This window comes from Camelus ferus, chromosome 21 (assembly GCF_009834535.1).
Source record: "Camelus ferus isolate YT-003-E chromosome 21, BCGSAC_Cfer_1.0, whole genome shotgun sequence".
Lineage (NCBI taxonomy): Eukaryota > Metazoa > Chordata > Mammalia > Artiodactyla > Camelidae > Camelus > Camelus ferus.
Window position 1 is genome coordinate 1,718,347 of NC_045716.1, and position 18,492 is coordinate 1,736,838.

At 42.8% G+C, this 18,492-nt stretch overlaps 1 protein-coding gene across 5 annotated transcripts in view; it reads left to right on the plus strand.

The window, feature by feature from the left end:
• The window catches only part of NMNAT2 (nicotinamide nucleotide adenylyltransferase 2), a 181,070-nt gene that overhangs the window by 37,303 nt on the left and 125,275 nt on the right, over window positions 1-18,492 (plus strand). For all 5 annotated transcript variants that reach the window (XM_032463565.1, XM_032463562.1, XM_032463563.1 and 2 more), the window contains exon 3: window positions 648-793. In XM_032463565.1, the coding sequence (XP_032319456.1) occupies window positions 648-793 (146 nt within the window). The remainder of the gene's footprint in view (window positions 1-647; window positions 794-18,492) is intronic.

The following is an 18,492-nucleotide window of genomic DNA, read 5'->3' on the forward strand; positions in this document are numbered from 1 at the left end:
GCCACATCCCTGTTCTCAATCTGATAGCATTGCTTCAACACACAGAAAGGCCGGATATACCGGCGGAAGGATTCGGGTTCCCCTATTTATTGGCAACCACTAGGTCAAGCTCTGGACTCAGTTCAGTAGTTCAAAACCGTGAGATAAGGGGGCAAAGGCAGGCAGAAATAATACTCCTGAAAGAAATAATTGTGAGGGCTAAAGAAAGAAAACAATTCTTAAAATCGAACACTTTTGGGTTTGGAAATATTAGAGAAAGTAGATGTGGAGAGAAAAATATTAGAGGGAGGGAGGAAAACTAAATCAGAAGGAGGTAAGAGAAAGAGCTCACACATGCTGTAAGAATTCAGGGCTCTGGGCTTGGGTACCACATCTTAACTCACAGGAAAACACCAAGCAAAAGAGAGTGATGGGGTGGGGTGAGGTGGAGGTGAAAGAAAGGGAGGGGCGAGAGACTGGGGCGAGAGACGCGAAGGAAGCTAGAAAGGAAAGAGGACCGGGCAGAGCAGTACAAAAGCCACCTCGGATCTCGCCGGAGCTGCAAGCGTTAATGCGAGGCGGAGAGTGACGCGGTTTGCGTCTGGAGCGGCTCCTTGGAGTCCACAGCATCCACCGCCGGAGCCTCGCCTTCCTTTCTCCCTCTGCAGACATATCGAGACACAAAAAGAGTGCCGACCCTTGGACCAGAGCGAGGGACCCACCCGCACCATGACCGAGACCACCAAGACCCACGTTATCCTGCTTGCCTGCGGCAGCTTCAATCCCATCACCAAAGGGCACATTCAGATGTTCGGTGAGTCCTCCCGCCCACCCCCGGAGACTGCTTCCGCCTCCCTCTTTCCCCGGCACCTGTGTTTTCCAGGGCGTCTAACAGTAAGGCGGGTACCCCTCCGGAGGGGCGCGCCAGCTGATCCCACTGGTGGGAGGGAGGTCAGCCCCTCCATTCCGGGCTCCCGGGAAGAGAAGCAGACTGGGCTTCCGAGGCGTCACTCGCTCAGGCCAGACCCGGCTCACAAGGGGCCATGGGGTGGGGGAGGGGAGGGGCCGGAGGGGAGTGTTGGTTTGTGTGGGATGGGAGGTCGATGTTCGAGAACCGGGGTGCGGTGGTGCAGAGGTTTGGCTGCTTGGCTGGTGAGGATCCGGATGGGGCTAAAGGGAGCGAAGGGAGGAAAGGGTTGGAGATAACTTGCTGTTTGTTTAGGTTGGGCTGAAAGCTCGAAGGAGTTAATGAGGAATATGCTTCGGAGACACAAACACTCGCACACAACACGCCAGGAACAGGGCTGGGCTTCAAAGAAATTCGTTTAGGGTTTGGCTGGTGGTTCGAGGCGGCCCAGGGGCAAACGTTTGAGGATTGTGGACCGTGTACTGCCCGCGCGAGGTGGATGGCCGGGTGAATGTGGGGGTGGGGGCCGGAGGGTGGGGGCCTGGGCTAGGCTGCCCTGACCGCTGCCTCGGAAGGGGAGGGGGCCGGGCGGTCGCTGCGGGCGGCCCTTTGCGAGCTAGTATTGAAGGATCGGGGCCCAAGTTGGTGGAGGTTCTACCAGGGCGGAGATGGCACCCGCAAGGCTTGCGGCGTGCGAGTGTGTGTGTGTGTGTGTGTGTGTGTGTGTGTGTGTGTGTGTGTGTTGGGGCGGTGGGGGAAGGGAATCATCGCGCGTTTTTTTCAAGGAGGCTTCGGGGCGAAGAGACAGACGGAGCGAGCTGGGGCTCCCGGCTGCTGGTGTGGGATTCAGCGGGGGCCAGGGAAAGGGGATCGTTGCCTGTCCCTGTCGGCGATGTCTGGCCACCAGTGGGTAAACGACGCGGCTTCGCTGCTGCTCTACTTGGACCCAAAGACGCGGAAGCGTGCGCATTTAGACCCCGAGGAAGGGACGCGGAGGTCACTTTAGAAGCAGGAATGCAGGAAGTTAGGGTGCTTTTTTCCTGGCACTGAGGGAAACGTGAAGAGGGGAGCGTGTGGACTGAGGATGGATGAGCGAAGGGTGAGAGGCCTTGGCCCGGCGGGCCCGCGAGGCGCTATCCAGAGACAGCGGTGCTGAAACGCAGGGCGCGCTGGAGCGGGCTGCCGGCGGCACATGTGTTTACCGGAGCCTCAGAATTGCGTGGACCCTCGTAGGGCTGTTTAATGAAAGCCACATCACGTTGGTAAAGACTGGGCGAGGGGCTTAGACTAAAAATATTCCTCTCTTAAACCTAAAAGGTGCGTTGAGCTGGGCCTCCTTATTGAAAACCTCATGAAAAGAATATGGAACTACTTTGAGCAGAGCCCAGATCAGATAAGCCCGTTTACAGGATCCACGCAGGGAGACTGAGGTAGCCATCCCTCACCAACCCTTCGCTTTTTGAAGTGTTGTATTAGGAGCTGGTGGCAACTTACCTATTAAAGAAAGACTTTTTGTTCAAGCATCAGGGTACCCCAGAGCATCCCAACAGTCTTCTAAGGGATGTTTGTACCCTGGGAACACTCTACTTTCACTTTCTTTTGATTCTAGCGTCTTCACCCCTGTCCTCCTTTTCTTCTCTGTCCGTATTTCCTCTAGCCATTTTATGTTGATGTACTTTATTCCTCTCAGTTGCCCAGACAGGGATGGGCTTTCCTCTGGAACTCCCTTGGCTCTAGGAATCTTTAGAAAGCCAGCAGATACTCCCCTTTTCTTCCTGGGCCTAAGGATGTACTTAATTCCACTTGTTTTGGATTGTAAGAGGGGTAGATGATTTAGATTGAAAACCAAGAATTTTGTTTTGCAGTTAAAGAGAGTTTGGTAACAATGGCAACAGCTTTTGTTAAGTTGATGCCAACCCAGCAATTCTCTATGAATTCAGAGGAGAGAATATATGGGAATAGGTATGGATTACAGCAGGGAGGTTTAGACATAGAATAGGTGAAAGGAGACTTTTTGACAGTAGTGACTGCTTGCTTGATATTGGAACTGAGGAAGAGGGGATAATACCTATCAGCAATGCCTTCTGAGCATCCATTAGTTACGTGTAATCCAGTGAGCAACGTGGGAAGAGGATATGCTGTGCTCTCTGTAGCTTTAAGGAGCTTATAACCGAATGAAGGATTTAGTACATATATATTGAAACAGAAACAAGAACAAAAACATCAAATACATATTAAACTATTTTTTTGTAGAATCTCTTATGGGAATCTTTGAGCTAGGGATAAATTTTGTCATTTATTTTTATAAGGCAGCTTCTGATCTACAAAGCATTTTCATTGTGTTATGTCATTTATTCCCAATAAGAAGCTTATAAGAAAGGCATTATTATCTCCATTTTACAAATGAGAAACTGATGTTCAGAGGCTAAGTGGATTTCTTAAGTGGCTTAAGTGACATGGAGAATGGGAGGGCAGATTTGAGACTTGAACCCCACATTTCTGATATCTTTTGAATAAGCCTGTACACTGTACCAAAGGCAGGAAGACATGCTCACTAATCTTCTGACTGCATAATTCCATGAACTCTATTTCCTTCAAACATATACTGACAGAAATTAGAATTAAATTGGCGATCAACTAAATGAGATTCATAAATATACATTTCCTTAAGAGCTCTTTCCCATCAGTTATTCACAAACTATTTTCTCCTTTTAAATGGCTTTTAAATTTTTCTCTCCAACAATACAGAAATAATTAATGCTATAAAAATCATCAGACTTTCTTTAAGATGCCTGAAATTTGTAATAGAAAAAAATTTGAAGGCCCAAACAACTTTGAAATTACATGCCTTTAATAGAGCTCCTGTATTTGGAAATCCAATTGCTTAAGAAAGAAAAAAGAGACTGTAAACAAAAAGAGAAGTGGCATTCAGAACTAAAAACTCACTCTTCGCCTCTGTAAATTAGTACTCATGTGGTTCTCAACATTTGTAAAACGCTTTAGAATGAGCTTGTCCCTTTATTCTGAAAGGGAGTTGATGTTCCTATTAGTCATGTAGAAACATATAAGAAAAAAATAAATATTTATGATAGAGATATTTTGATACTTATATACTTAACTTTAACTAAAATATTTTCAAGGATGAATAAAAGTTTTTGGCAAAGTAAACCCATAAACTAATGATGTTTTATTTTATGTCTGTCTTATAACCTACAAAGATAGCATGATGGTATTTTTTTTTTTTTTGATATGTAAGTTCTTACTTCAGTATATAGAGATTATATTTCAGTATAACTTTCCTTGCATTTGTGTTGTCATATTTGTCAATAAATATGCCACTGGGAGATCAGATAGCAGATTTTAACACAAAAGTAAGAAAGGACTGATAAATTAACTTTTCCATAAAAAGTAAAGGAATTGAGGGACTTGACCATAGAATGTGATCAAAGAAATGTGTCCTGTTTTAGGATGATTGCAAAATAACTGGGTTTTCCAGTTTTTCTACTTCAAAATAGTTTTGCTTTGAACAGTTTTGTTTTTTTTAAAGAAACATAATCCAATTCTGTTTCCCTTAAAGGGTAATGAAGAGGGCTTTCTACTTGTGGTGGAATTGGAAAAGCAGCCCCTATTGCTGCAACTAAGAAATCATAAGAAAAATGAATTTGAGTTGCTACTAATATAGAGAACTGTCTGAAATCGAGAAACTGTTTAATATGCTTGAAATGCCTATTTTAAAAAGATCATTAAGCAGTGTGGTACTTATGTTTTTGCACCCCTGTCTCATTTGATCCTACCCTGTAAGTTAAACTGGATAATATTACCATTACCCCTTTACAAGTGACAAAGCAGAGGTACATGAGTAAGTCATTTGGTCTTTTACAAATGACGAAGCAGAGATACATGAGTAAGTCATGAGCAAAATTTAGGATAAACCAGTTTCTTGATATCTAGACACTGTCTCTCAACCAATATGCTTCTTTATTCCTTTAATAGCAACAGCATTTATAAAAGGAAGAGCCACCTGAACTTAGTTATCAACAAAGGGTAATGAGAACTTTATAAATTTTTTTCCTTTGCAACACAGGCCACCAAAAAAATATATTCAGTAAAGATATCTGGTCCCAATATCTTATGCTTATAATGAGGAAAGACTCTTTCTTCCCTCAGTAGTCATATAGTTCCCATTTAACTGTGTCACTGGAACATTTCTTCCACCTTTCCATTCCCCCATCTCCACCTTCCCCATTCTTCTGTTACCATAACTAACTCCTCCTCATCCTTCAGATTTTAGCTTCAACAGTACTTCCTCAAGGAACCTCCACTGACTCCTAAATTAAATATGGTTACCTTGACATTTGATCCCCCATCACCTTATACTTTCCATGACATAATTCTAATCTCATTATATGTTTCATGATTGTTTTCCATACTAGACTTTAAGCTCTATTAGGACAGAAACCATGCCTGGTCTAATCACTGGTTTATTTCCTAGTATCTAGAATGGAGTAGGTGCTTTATAATAGTATAATATAATCATAGTTGTAAATAGCAAGTCTTTGCATCATAATAGCAGTTGAATAAATAAAAAATAAATGAATGTATAGAATCTTGTTCCAAGTAGAAGAATCAACCATGTCTAAGGGCTGGGGTGATGAGACAGAGAGCCATGACATAATTAGAACAAAAAAAGAAAGTTCAGGATGACTTGAGGAGGGAAGTGAGAGGTAAGACTGGAAAGGTAGATGGAAGTCTGATCAATTATGAAGGCTTGTAAGTCACATTAAAGAATTTAGATTTTATCCCAGTGACAATGAAAAAAAAAACCATTGCATTTTTTAAAGTAAAGAGATGTCATAATCATATTTTTAAAAGTATGATGTAATTGAATTTTGAGTACAAATTGGTGAAGGACAAGGATGGAGATGTAGTAACTAGCCGGGCACCTATTTCAGCAATACAGAGTTGAAGTCAGAGAGAACTGTCACCTCGCTCAGATTGGTGGTATTTGGGATGGAGAGTGAGTGTATTTGAAAATATTTCAGCGATAAAAGAGATCCTTATTTGTTGATTTCATGTGTGAGTGATAACAGAGTAACCCAGGGTAACTGGCAGGTTTCCATCCAAGGTGGATTAAAAAAAAAAAAAATTGGAAGAGAAGGAAGGTTTGGTTTTGTTGGGAAAAGTAGATATTCATATTTCTTACTCTAAAATTTTGAAAATATATTCTTGGTATTCTAACCAAGTTCTAACACAAAAGAAGGAAATATCTAAATTCAAAGGCTCTTTGTAGGCTGGGACATCTGAAACTTCTAATGAAAAGCTCCCACTCCCAATAGGTTCCAATTGCATTATTCAGAATTCTTCATGCAGGAAATATACTGAAATTCATTAACATTATGGAAATAAAAAAGGTAAAGAGTTTGCTGACTTTTTTATAAAGTACGAAATGGAAGAAAATCAAGGTCCTAAAGCTGACTCTTTTATAATGTTGAGGCTGTGAAATTGGAAACAGTGGAAGCAGTTCAAAAGACTGCTCCAGAATTTGCCCTTCGCTGTGATGATGGATGTGATAATATATTTAAGTAGATGCTTGGGAATTATAATCCACTGATAAGCTGAAGGTCCATTAATGGAAACGCATGGCTCACTTATGGTAGTTTTCACTGGCAAGAGATGCGTCTTTTCATAACATGAGAATAATGGCTGAAAAAGAAAATTTAGATATTTTTGTCCACACGAACAGGTAGTTTGATTTACTTGCTTCTGCTGAATTGATTGACTGAACCCCACGTGGACACAAGCTGATTATGAAAGGCAAATATCCAGCCTAAAATTCACCCCAAACCAAGGGACAAAATATAACCAAGAAGGCTGACGTTCTAAGGATTTTGAAATGAAGAAATATTAATTCTCAGTTTCTCTTCTCTTTTTGTTTTCCTGGATCTTATTCTACATATCCAAGCCTTTATGCTTCGAACTATCAGCATTAGAGGTTCACATGCCTTTTAAGAAATAGTTCAGATTACTGCTTAGTGGGAACATCCTCTAAAATGTTATGACTCTCAAGAGAAATATTTCTACACCAATTTCGAACTGTTAGACCAAGTCAAATGAGCAGCCTCAAGTGTGGAGGCAAACTAAACTAGAAACATATCCTGACAGCCTTCAAATCTTGATCCCACTCTGCTTCAGAGAGACCTTCAGGGATGAGAGGAACATGCAAAACTAGACAGACAAGTCTATATTTTCAGTTATTTTTCTATTGATAGACAATAATTGTGAAAGTAGTCTATGCCTGACTGGAAAGAGAATGAAAATCCATTTTTGAAAGTGGTTCTTTAAGAAGATTCAAATCTGAGTTTTATAATATCATTGTCCTCTCAGCCATCAATACAGTGCTGTGTATACAGTGGTTGCTTAATCAATGTTTAATGATATTGTGAAATACACGCTTTCTAGTAGAGTTCTTGTCCATGTTTGAAGAGTTTTCAAATCATCCTGAATTGCTCAGAAAGTTCCTAAGGACACAAAGGAATATATTAAATATTTTTTTTTAACACCAGGCTTCTTTTTTTAAAAAAAACACAAAATTTTGGTTAAACAAAGGCATTTAAAATAATTCTTAAGGATCTGATATAACAGACTAAGAACTGGGATTTATGAATGCATTTTACAGAGAAAGGCACAACTTTACTTATGGATATGGTCCATATCTCAATATATGTAAATGCAGCATCAGTTTACAAAGAAGGAAGTTTTCCATTGCCAGAGGTTTTCCAATTATAAGCATTCAAATGCTTGGAACACATTTGCCTTTTAAAAAAAAAAAACACAGTTTGGCAGATGGCCTCAGAAGTATTTTAGCCTAAAAAAGATGTTCAGCAGCTGACGTGGTGTGACTAAGGCCATCCTGATATTGGCTCGCTCTTCGTTTTGTACAATGTTTCTATGATCTATGAACCCTGCAGCAAAGGGCAAATGTTATAGACACTGCCAGCACCATCATCTTCCTCGTGATCATTTTATTAATGGCGTGAACCTTATCTGAGCTTCTTTAAACTCTACTACCATTAAACCATTTTCCGCTAAATCTACTGCACAGTTCTCTTTAGTTTTGGACAAGTGAGCCAACCAGAAAAATTATTGTAACTCTGGGGACAAGAGGGTAAGAGGAGGAGGTAGAAAAGGAGCACGACTCAGAGGCTAGCCCCAGGAAGTGGTGGCAGCTAAACAGCCCCCTTTGTCTGCTCTCTCCTGCATCAGGTCGCCTCCACGTGGTAGCTATGCTGCCTGCGCACTGACCTCATTCAATGTTTACCAGGCAGTAGGCGGGTGAGTGAGGTATAGCCCCTGTGTACGATTAAATACTTACAGTTTTGCTCCTGTTCTAGTGGCTTAGGTCAAAAACCTTGGACTAATGATTGATCATTCTCTCTTTGCACAAAACCCATCAGTATCAGCAAATGTTTTTACATCTCTCTGTCTTCAAAATATAACTAGGACTTTTCCCCATCTACAACCCTGGTATATGCCACTGTTACCTTTCATTCACATTATTGCAAAACCTCTCTGATCTCTCTGCTTCTATCCTTGGCCCCAGAACTAAATTCTCAATAAAAAATCCAAGTGATCCTTTTAAAATGTAAGTCAGATCTAAGTCAGATCCTATTGCTTCTTTGCTCAAAATCCTCCAGTGGTTCCCTATTTCATTCAGGGTCATAGTCATTTCAATGGCCTGTGAGGCCTCCATGATCTGCCACCTTTCCCCCTCACCCCCCTGCCTCAATACACCTCTTTCCAACTTCACTCTTAGCCAGCCTCACTGACCTCCTTGTTTTGGCCTTAGAGTCTTTGCACTGAATGTCCTCTCTGCCTGGGATTCCCTTCCCCTACATATCCCCATGTCAAACTCACTCTGTAAGTCTTTGTCCAAATGTAACCTTCTCATTGTCTACTTGGCAGGTCCTACTCCCCTGAACACATAATTTAAAATCACAGCTCACATACTCCCAGGCCCTCTTACTGTGCTCAACTTTTGTCTTTCTCCCTTACCTCTTATCCCTTTTTAACAAAGCATGTTAACTTCTGTATCTATCACATTTATTGTTCAATGTCTGTCTCTCCACCTAGAATGTAAGCTCTTCCAGGGGCAGGGATCTCCATTTACTCTGCACACTAATATATCTCAGGCTCCTAGAAGAGTACCTGGCACATAGTAGGTGCTCACTAAATGTCTGCTGAATGAATGAATGAATGAAATGTTAGAATTACCTACCATCCTGATCTCAAGTCTAGATTCTTTTTGTGGCAGGAAGGGTAGAGTCTTAAGAGGACTCAGTGGGCACTGATTCATTCAACAAATATTAATTGAGTTATGAATGTGCCTCAGGCACTGTGCTGGGCCTCAGGGAAATGAAAATTAAAGGCATTCCTTCCTGCACCTCAGGGAGACCATCTTCTGTAGAGGGGATAAACTAAACATAGCAGTTCAAGACATAGTCCTATAAAAGAGGGGAGAATGAGGGCAAGGGGGAGCCTAGAGGAAAAAGTAATCACTCTAGACATGGTGGGAGGCCCATCAGGGCAGTTATGAGTGAGAGTGAGCTTGAAGGTAGAAGATGCCCAGTGGACAGGATGGAGAATGGCCTGGGCTGAGGGCAGAGCATGTGTAAAGAAAGGCCCCAAATGGCATGGCACACTGAGGGATCTCCAGGGAGCTGGCTGGATGGCTGGAGTATGTGTGGGGACAGGAAAGGGCAGGAGATGAGAGAGCCAGAAAACAAGTTTGGACAGGGGCTGGGGGCAGGCAGGGCCAAAGAGTCTAGACTTTATCCAGTCTTTTTAATGATGGGCAGAAGAATGCATTTTAGATATGGGGCCTGTGTCTCAAATGTCAGTGTTCTCATTAGGGCTCTGACACCATAATTTTATCTGAACAAATTGTTATTTCCATTATCACTCTTTTAAATATGAAGGGCTTTTCCTTTTTCCCCTCTGTGATTGTTAAATTTTATTTATTTATTTATTTATTTATTTATTTATTTATTTATTTATTTATTTATTTATTTATATTTTCTGGAATGGAACCATTGTCCATTGTACAATCTACTGAAGGAATAAAAGTTAATGGAAAATTATACTGCTGTACAGCTCCATTTAAACAAATAAACCAAACAGCCACTTCTCAGACAGGAAGCTGTGCTCACCTAAGTTCTAAATGCAGCCCTTCTGCACTTCAGTGGGCTTGCCCCTTGCTTCTGAGTCTTCTCAGATTCGGTGAACTCCGTGCATCCTAGTTTGACTTTCCATGATCTTGTAGAATTTGCATCGTATGCCTGCTCTTTTCTGTAGGCTTAAATAAAGAGTGAGGGCCGTGGAGATTCTTTCCTTTGAGACTTGTTTTCTCCTTTAATCCTTCCAGGAGGTCTTAAACAAGTATATTTCTGCTCTTGCTACAAGGCTATGGGTTTCCATGACTTTGAAATGTATTATTACATCATTTCAAAGCCTCAAATAAATGACATTCTAATGGGGGCTTGGGTTTTCAATGTTTTATTTGTCAACACTTTTCCAGCCCTTCATCTTAGCACCTACAGAGAGGTGGAATCCTCACCCCACGGAGCACTGAGGTTAAACCATGTCAATAATTGTTCATATTTCTTTTGAGACATTTATATGCTGATAAATATTTAGCAGTGTGTGGTTCATCACAGGAACTACAAGATCTTCAAAATAAGGGAATTTTTTTTACCTTAGAGATTGTCACCCATTATAAATTAAAATTAAGAAAGACAATAAAGTATTATACATATAAATTTAAGCCATAACTGCCTCATTTACCATGACCCAATCTTGCTAAGCACAATTTAAAAATTATTTACTTGTTATGCTCCAGGGAATCAAAGTTTATAGATAATACATGATTTTCCCATGCAGTGAATCATGTTGATAAAGAGTGGGTAAGTGTCTCAGTTTTTCCTATTGCTTCATTATTTCTCTATATATGGAACTTAATAAACTGAACTGCTATTGATTTGAGAATATACTTCGTCTCCTTTAACCTTTGTTTTATCATCTGTAAATACGGTGATTGCTATAACCCGGGGGTCAGCAAACTACAGCCTGCCAGCCACATGTGGCTTGCAAGCTAATAACGGCTTTTTACATTTTTAAATGGTGGAAAAAACATAAAAGAAGAAGAACGTTTTGTAACACATGAAAATTTTCTGAAATTCAACTCTGAATATTCGTAAATGAAGTCTTATCGGCACTCAGCCACGTTGTCCATGGCTGTTTTCAAAACTACAACAGTAAAGTTGAGCAATTGTGACAGAAACTGTTTGGACGGCAAAGCCTAAAATACTTACTACTGTCTGGCCGCTTACAGAAGTTTGCCTCTCCCTGATAGACCCCACCTCTGAGGGCTGGATTGGGGAGTGAATTTAAAGGGTTCTAAAAATACGAAGTGCAGTTGAAGTCCATTACCCAGAGGAACTCTCTAATGAACAATTTTTCAGCCTAAACTAAATCTCTAAGAAGACTCATTTAAGCCGCAAATGTAGTTGCAATTTCATAATTGTAATTTTTCTAGCTGACTGAGTAAAGTACCGTGTTCACAGTGGGGATGGTTTTCTGGTGTTTGGTTTACACTGGACATTGATTAGCCCCTCTGGCTAATGTTGCACATTTATCCGCTGCCGAACGTTTGGGATACTTTCTCAGAACATCCTTTTTTCCCGATTCACGGCTACCTCCTTCTTTCAACCTAATATTTGGTATACTTTAGATTTGAGGATTTTAAGAACTTAGCACATGAGCCGCGTCAGGCTTTTACAGGCTGCTCTTGCAGTCACTTCCTGATTCTCCGCGGCATCTCACCTCCCTCTGAGCCCTGATAGCATTCGTTTGTACCTCTGTCCTCGCACGGAGCACCTTGTGCCGCGGCTGCAGCTATTTCTGTCCATGTTCATATTCTTTATCCGACTGGGGCCCTTGCCCACATCATATGGCTTTTTGTATCTCCTAAAGTGCCCAACACAGTGCTCTAGGCATGTGGAAGATACTAGCAACTAAGTGAACAATCGAGCTCTTAGGAATATTCAGAATCTCAAAAAACTTTAGGCAAAACATGTGGTTAGAAATCGAACAGGAATCTGGGAACAGGAAATACAGGAAAACAGAGATTCAAGTAAGACAGAGTCAGAAAACAGGACAAATAGCAAACACGTAGGGAATTCAAAACTGAGATGGATTGTCGCCTCAAGAGAGAAAGGCTCATGTGTCCTGAGGGAAACCCTATCCCAGAATACAGCCTTTCCAGGTGTCCACAGGGGAACCTGCAAGTCATGCTTGGGAGCTGTTAAGTACGTAACCTGACAGGGGTAGAAGATGTGGAGTCAAGGATGAAGGCGAATCCTGCAACCATCCACCGGATACTTCAGTCAGGTACATGGTACATCCACGAATGGCTTCTCAGTGAGGCAAAAGTAGGTTTGGGGATGACAGGGGGGTCAAATTTTATTTTTACTTACTCACAGTTTGAAAAAGCTTTTATGTGCATGGTACCTGGCAAAGGGAAGCTTTGTATATTATTTGCTCTACTTCAAACAAACAAACAAACAAAAATGAACAACAACAAAAAAACCCTTTGGTTTGTCAAATCTGTTTTCATATTCAGAAATCACAGAATCTCAGTTTGGAGATTTCAGAAATCATGCAGACACTCACCTAGTCCCGAAACCCCCTTTAAAACATCTTCACAAGTGTTTGATCAAACTCTGGCCTGAGATCTTCTAGAGCCAGGGTGGGCACTATTTTCCAAAGCAGCCAAATAGCACTTGGCACAATTTTACCTCTTTTAAGACTATTCCTTCTATTGGGCTGACACTGACCTTCCCGAGACTTCCATGTGTTGGCCCTAGTTCATTCCCTTGAGATCCATGGAACAGATCTAATCTGTCTTCCTCTGCTGGTCAGATATTCAAATAACCGAAGACAGCTACTCTGCCCTCCTCACCAGCGTTCTCTTTAGGCTGTACAAGCCCCAGTTCCTTCGGCTGGAATCCATTACTGTTTCTAGTCTTCAGAACATCCTGACTCATCTTCTTCGAACATATCTTCATTGTCTATATCCCTCTTACCAGTCAATTTGTTGGACTAAGCTACTCAACTTAGTCATATATATATATATATATATATAAAACATGGCTGGTAAAACAAAACAAAACAAAGCTGATTGGTATACCACCAAGATGGGTATCTTCTGAAACTTTGCAGGTCAATGCACATACTTGGTTGTCTGAGATGTCAACCACACACTGCTTTCAGAATAAGAAAGAAACTTTCAGGTTCCCAGACAGGGCTGAGACTGAAAGTCTCTAAATTGTTGAATTATCAACTTCCTTAATATTTCATTTCAGGGGCTATTATTTTTCAAATGGATTCCATTAAGGGCTCCAAATCAACTCTCATCCATGCTTAAAAGCCCTAGTTTGGGGACTGAATTCTGAACTCTCTTGTCTTATCCAGCTCCTCCCCTCGTGGTTGTGCCATGGGCACTGCCCTATTCCCAGGGCTCCCAGGGCAGTGGGAAAATGCTCGTTCCCTGCAATGGTGACTTTGTTTCAACAGAGGTGGACAGTGTCACAGTGAAATTGGGCAGGTGGAATCTTTAAAAAAAAAAAAACAAATAAGTCATTTTGCTTATGGAAGATTTCAAATATGCTAAAGTAAACAGAATTATATAATGAACCCCCAATATACCTGTCACTCAACTTCAATACTGATCAATTTATTGCCAATCTTGATTCATTGATACCCCTACCCACTCCCTTACCCCTGCCTGTACTCTCTTGAAGCAAATCCCAGACATCCTATTGTTTTAAAGTGAGATCCTTTCAGCTGCACATGATTGCTTCTTTGTCTATACGACCTCCATGTACAGACTGGATCTTTCGCCTTCCCATTTTACGTTTGTTTGCTTGACGGTCTGGGTTTTTGCAGACAGGGCTGGTATGCAGACAGTGTCTAACTTCCATCTTTGAGCAGATATAATGACACCTCCCCCCAGTCAACAGTGGGTGACACTTTGGTATCCCATTGCCTTTACAGAAAAGAATTTATGGCGGTTCCCATCTTTCTCACGTGACTTGGGGCCTCCAAGGCTCCCACCCAGAGTGGAACTCCCACTGGACGCAATGCATCATTCTTCCACCACTTGCAGCATTCAGCTCTTTATTCCTTGTCGTTCAAAGCCATGACTGTCTGTGTTAGATGTTCTGCATCAATGGTTCCCAGCCTGGGGACTCTGAACAACCAGGGTTTCTCCTAAATCACAATCAGGGTCTGGGAACTGTTTCCAGCATCTCTAAGCATATGCATTCACCCTCAATATGGCAGAAACTAAGTGTCAAGTTTCTGGGCGTTTGCTTGTATTATTGTTGGTTTCATGAGAGAAGCTCATACTGATCAGGGGTCCTGCGAGGTAGCTGTAGATGTCTTTGATGAGCAAAAAAAAAAGGGATATTTTTACCCTTCCATTTCTTCATAAGAGGAGGAAAATAATTAAACAAATTCTGTTTGGGGACCAGGTTGGCTCCTGCCTTAGTATTTGAATTCTGGGCTTCTGCTTGGCCTGCCTTTAACCTCTGCAGAAAATTAAAATAAAATCCTTCTTATTGGTCCCTTAATCCATCCCTTGAGCTGTTTTAAATCAACTTTTCAAAGTATATTGTCATGCAGTTGTCTTATCATTTGCATCTAAATGTAGTGAAAAAGGAGCTCCCTGCTGAAGCCCTCGGGGGGTGTGTAAGCCCGATATCCCAGTTTGCCCAGTAAATCACATGGCTCTGAATATTCATGCAAGAAACTTGAATGACTTCTCCATATGGAATTTGCTCTTCCCAGCGGCATCTGTTTCGTTAAGATGGGCTCTTCGTGGTTTCATTTATCGTTGTGTCGCGCTCTAACAGTGGATGGAGAAGGAATGAGGGCGACCTGGTAAAGACCGGCTCCCTAATGGGGCCTCCCATCATGGTCATTTAACGTACTTTTTCTGGCATTGCTCCTTTTCATTTGCTCCTATCCCCCACTCAACACACCCCCACAGTGATTTACACATACATGTTTGTTTTAGATGCAAATTGGTTTCAGTCTATTGTGATGAAAATTTTTGTTTGTTTAAAGAAATGTAGAAACACATTGTGTTTGAAAAGGCTTGGAAAGAGCAAAGAAAGAAGAAATGACATTGCTTATGAGGATTCTTTTTTTTTTAAATGACAATAGCTACAGGGAATAGTTTGAACTTGAGAAACAGAAGGAATGGGGAAGAGAAAAGAAAACCCAACTTGACAATTAGATGATTTCTCAGCTTCCTTTCCCCTCCCCTTTCCACAGCCTTGAACTATCTCCAGAGGGCACTTGCCCAAAGGGCTTTGTGGGAAATGGAACCACTTACAGACACTCTGGTCTGTGTTGTGACCAACTCTGAACACCTTCTCCAGTAAATAATCACTACAAACTAACACATGAGCTAACATTTATCGAACAGTTACTTTGTGCCAGGCACTGTTCAAGTGCTCTTTTTGCCTTACCTCATTTAATCCTTACCACAATCCTATTATCATTCCCATTCATCTAATCATCAGAGAGGTTAGGTAACTTGTGTCTAGTCACACTGCAAGTGCATGGTGGGTAGAAATGTCGACCCACATGCTCTGACTCTGGAGGTCACTGTTTTAACTAGTGCAAGACACTGCCTTGCTCATTTGCTGTGGGAAAAGGGACCCTCAGCACTCTGTTAGGGGCTGTGACAATGCAGAAAGGGGGCTGAGCCCCATTCAGAACTTGCAGCTACTATGTGGGCCACAGCCAGGGCTTGTGTGCAGAGAGGCCAGCCCTGCTCTGGGGACCCTGCCCAAAGCCACCAAGTATGGGTGGGCCAGAGGACTCTGCCTACAACCAGGTCCAGAGAATGGAGAGAGGAGCCAAGAGAAGGGCTTGGCCCGGAACCAGGAGACGCTGGAGGGAAGCAGGAGAAGTTGGGGAGCAAATCACAAAGGGTCCTGGGCAGTGACTGTGAACAGAGCGAAGTGACCCTGCCCTTCGTTCTGCTTTCTCACTGGCACAGGGTCAGAGCGGACAAGTATGAACATGAAATTCTCTCCTTTTACACTGTAGTTGGTAAGAGTGTCTACAGATAATTATTTGGAACCTCCCTCCCCTGCATGCACTGTAAAATAACACCTACCTTTTGGGGCTGTTGTGAGAATGAAATAAAATAATGAATGTATTGTAACACCACTTCCTTTGACCACCTGGCTTCCACCTTGGGCCCTCATACATTATTGCACCCCCTGAAAAATCACAGGTCTAGTCTCGAAATACTAAGTGATGTAGATTTTACTAAATATTCTACGAAGAGATGGCAGAAGCTACAGTGCCAATCACCAACAATTTCCAAGATGTCCCACTCCGCTTTAGGGGGGAGAAATTTGGGTCCTCCCCTGTGGCAGAAGGGTCATATCTCTTTTTTCAGCAACCGCTCCCCACCTCCCCATGTTCTTCCCACAAAATGCCCTGGTTCCCCCTGCTCTCACTGCACTTAGCTTCTTTGGTCCCGCCCATCCTCTCCATCACCGTTCCCACCTCTCTAAGTCCCTGGGCTGGCCTGCTGCATTCAGCAACCGAAAGCCACCACCGCTCGTCAGACCCTGCCCAGCTCTAGTTCTCCAAGTATGTGCCAGCCACGTATACAGAGTCCATCCTGCCACATACAGAGCTCTTAGCAAACTGTCTGGCCCGCAGTTAAGTGACGGATAAATGGGGGCAATATTAGTAGTTGTTGCCAGTGTTTGTCTCGTGATGTCTTGCCTGGGCCAGCACGCAGTCACACTGGAGGTCTGGCTGCCAGTATTAGTGGAGGACTTGGGAAATGGCTGAAAGGCAGAGGGCAGTGGGTGACTGCAATCCAGGGGTATCATGAGTGGGTGGGGACCTCAGAGGCCTGCAGAGGTGTGGACATTGCCAGTGGACATCCAGAAGTCAGCTACAGGAGGCGGCTTCCGGTCCAGGACAATTTGTAATTCTCCTTTTCATAATCATCGGTGGCTTAACTGTCAGTGAGAACAGAGTGACTGGCAGAGACACCCCGCCTGCTTCCGCCTGGCAGAGCACCTCACTTAGATGTGAGCCCTTGGTAAGTCCTGCAAGGAAAAGCTAGAAGAGTCTGTGCCCCTAGTCTCCCTGCAGAAGAGTCAGCTTTGGCTGCTGCTGGGAGGCTCCACGGCCAACAGTCAGGTGGCTGCTCATTTCCTGGGAGGGCTGGCAAGAGAACCGTAGTTTGGGGCCAGATTTTTGTGCCTGTCTTCACCCCATCGCCCGCTGGAACTAATGGTGATTTTGGGTAGAAAGAGGATCCACAGAATGCGGAATAATCAGATTTGCAGTTGGAAGAGACTCCAGAGGTCATTCACTCGCTTATTGGATACTTCTTTATGACAGGGAGCTCATCTCCAGGCTGCTTCCTTGCTGGGCAGCTTCATTTGTTAGAAAGCTCTTCCATCGTGAACAAAATCTGTGTTCCTATAACTGGCGGCCACTTGTCCTGGTGTCATCTTCTCAAACTGTCAACCAGGCTGTTTTATTTAGCTTTACTATCCCCCCCCCCCCCCCCCCCAGTATCTAGAATGGGAATCTGGAACACCTTTGTTTTTCAAGTGTATAATAATACATTTTGTAGAATTTCCACCCAGCAATCTGAAGTGCTGTCCACGCCACTGCCAGAGGAAGGGTTTGTGGGCAGCATGTTAATTCCTGGGCGTCTCCAAATAGCTCATCTCCTCCGTTCCCTATCCATCTCTATTCCTTTCCCCTTCACAGCACTATCCCCCTTTGACACATTTTAGGCACTGCTTATTTGTTTACTGACATCTCTTCTCTGAGAATATAGACTCCATGAGAGTATACCTTGTCCTGCTCTGTGTTGTCCTGTCCTGCACGCCCAGTGTTTAGAACAATACTGCAACATTGGAAGGACTCTATTAACATTTGTTGAATAAATCAAGAGACGAGTTAGGATGGTGCTGGTTGCAGATACTATCAGGACTCATCTGAGTGCTCCAGAAGGTTGTTTCTTGAAAGGTTAACTGGTACAGCAGCCGCAGTCCTAATCCCGGAGTCAGGGGACCAGGGTTCACCCCAGTTTTGTCCTTATGGTCTGGATGACCCTTAAGGGGCATATTTAACTGCTTTAGGGCTTACCTTCCTCATCTGTAAAATGGGATTTAATGGGGTTGACACTCTCTGCCCTGTTCGACTTGAGTAGTCCTGAGGATAAAATACAACCGTATGGGGGAAAAAAATCTGTAAGCTGGAAAGCACCACATAAATATGGGAGTTATTATTGTGATTATTATGATCGATGTTGTATAATCTTGATATAGCAGCAGTGTATTTAGCCTGAGAATGGAATTTATCTTCCGCTTGAGAAGAATTAATGTCTGGAGCAGCGAGAGATTGTTTGTTTCCCAGAGGTGCTCTCTGTGAGTTCACTCACCAACACCGCCGCCAACAATACTTATCTAAGTAGCTGCCATGTGCAGGCGCTA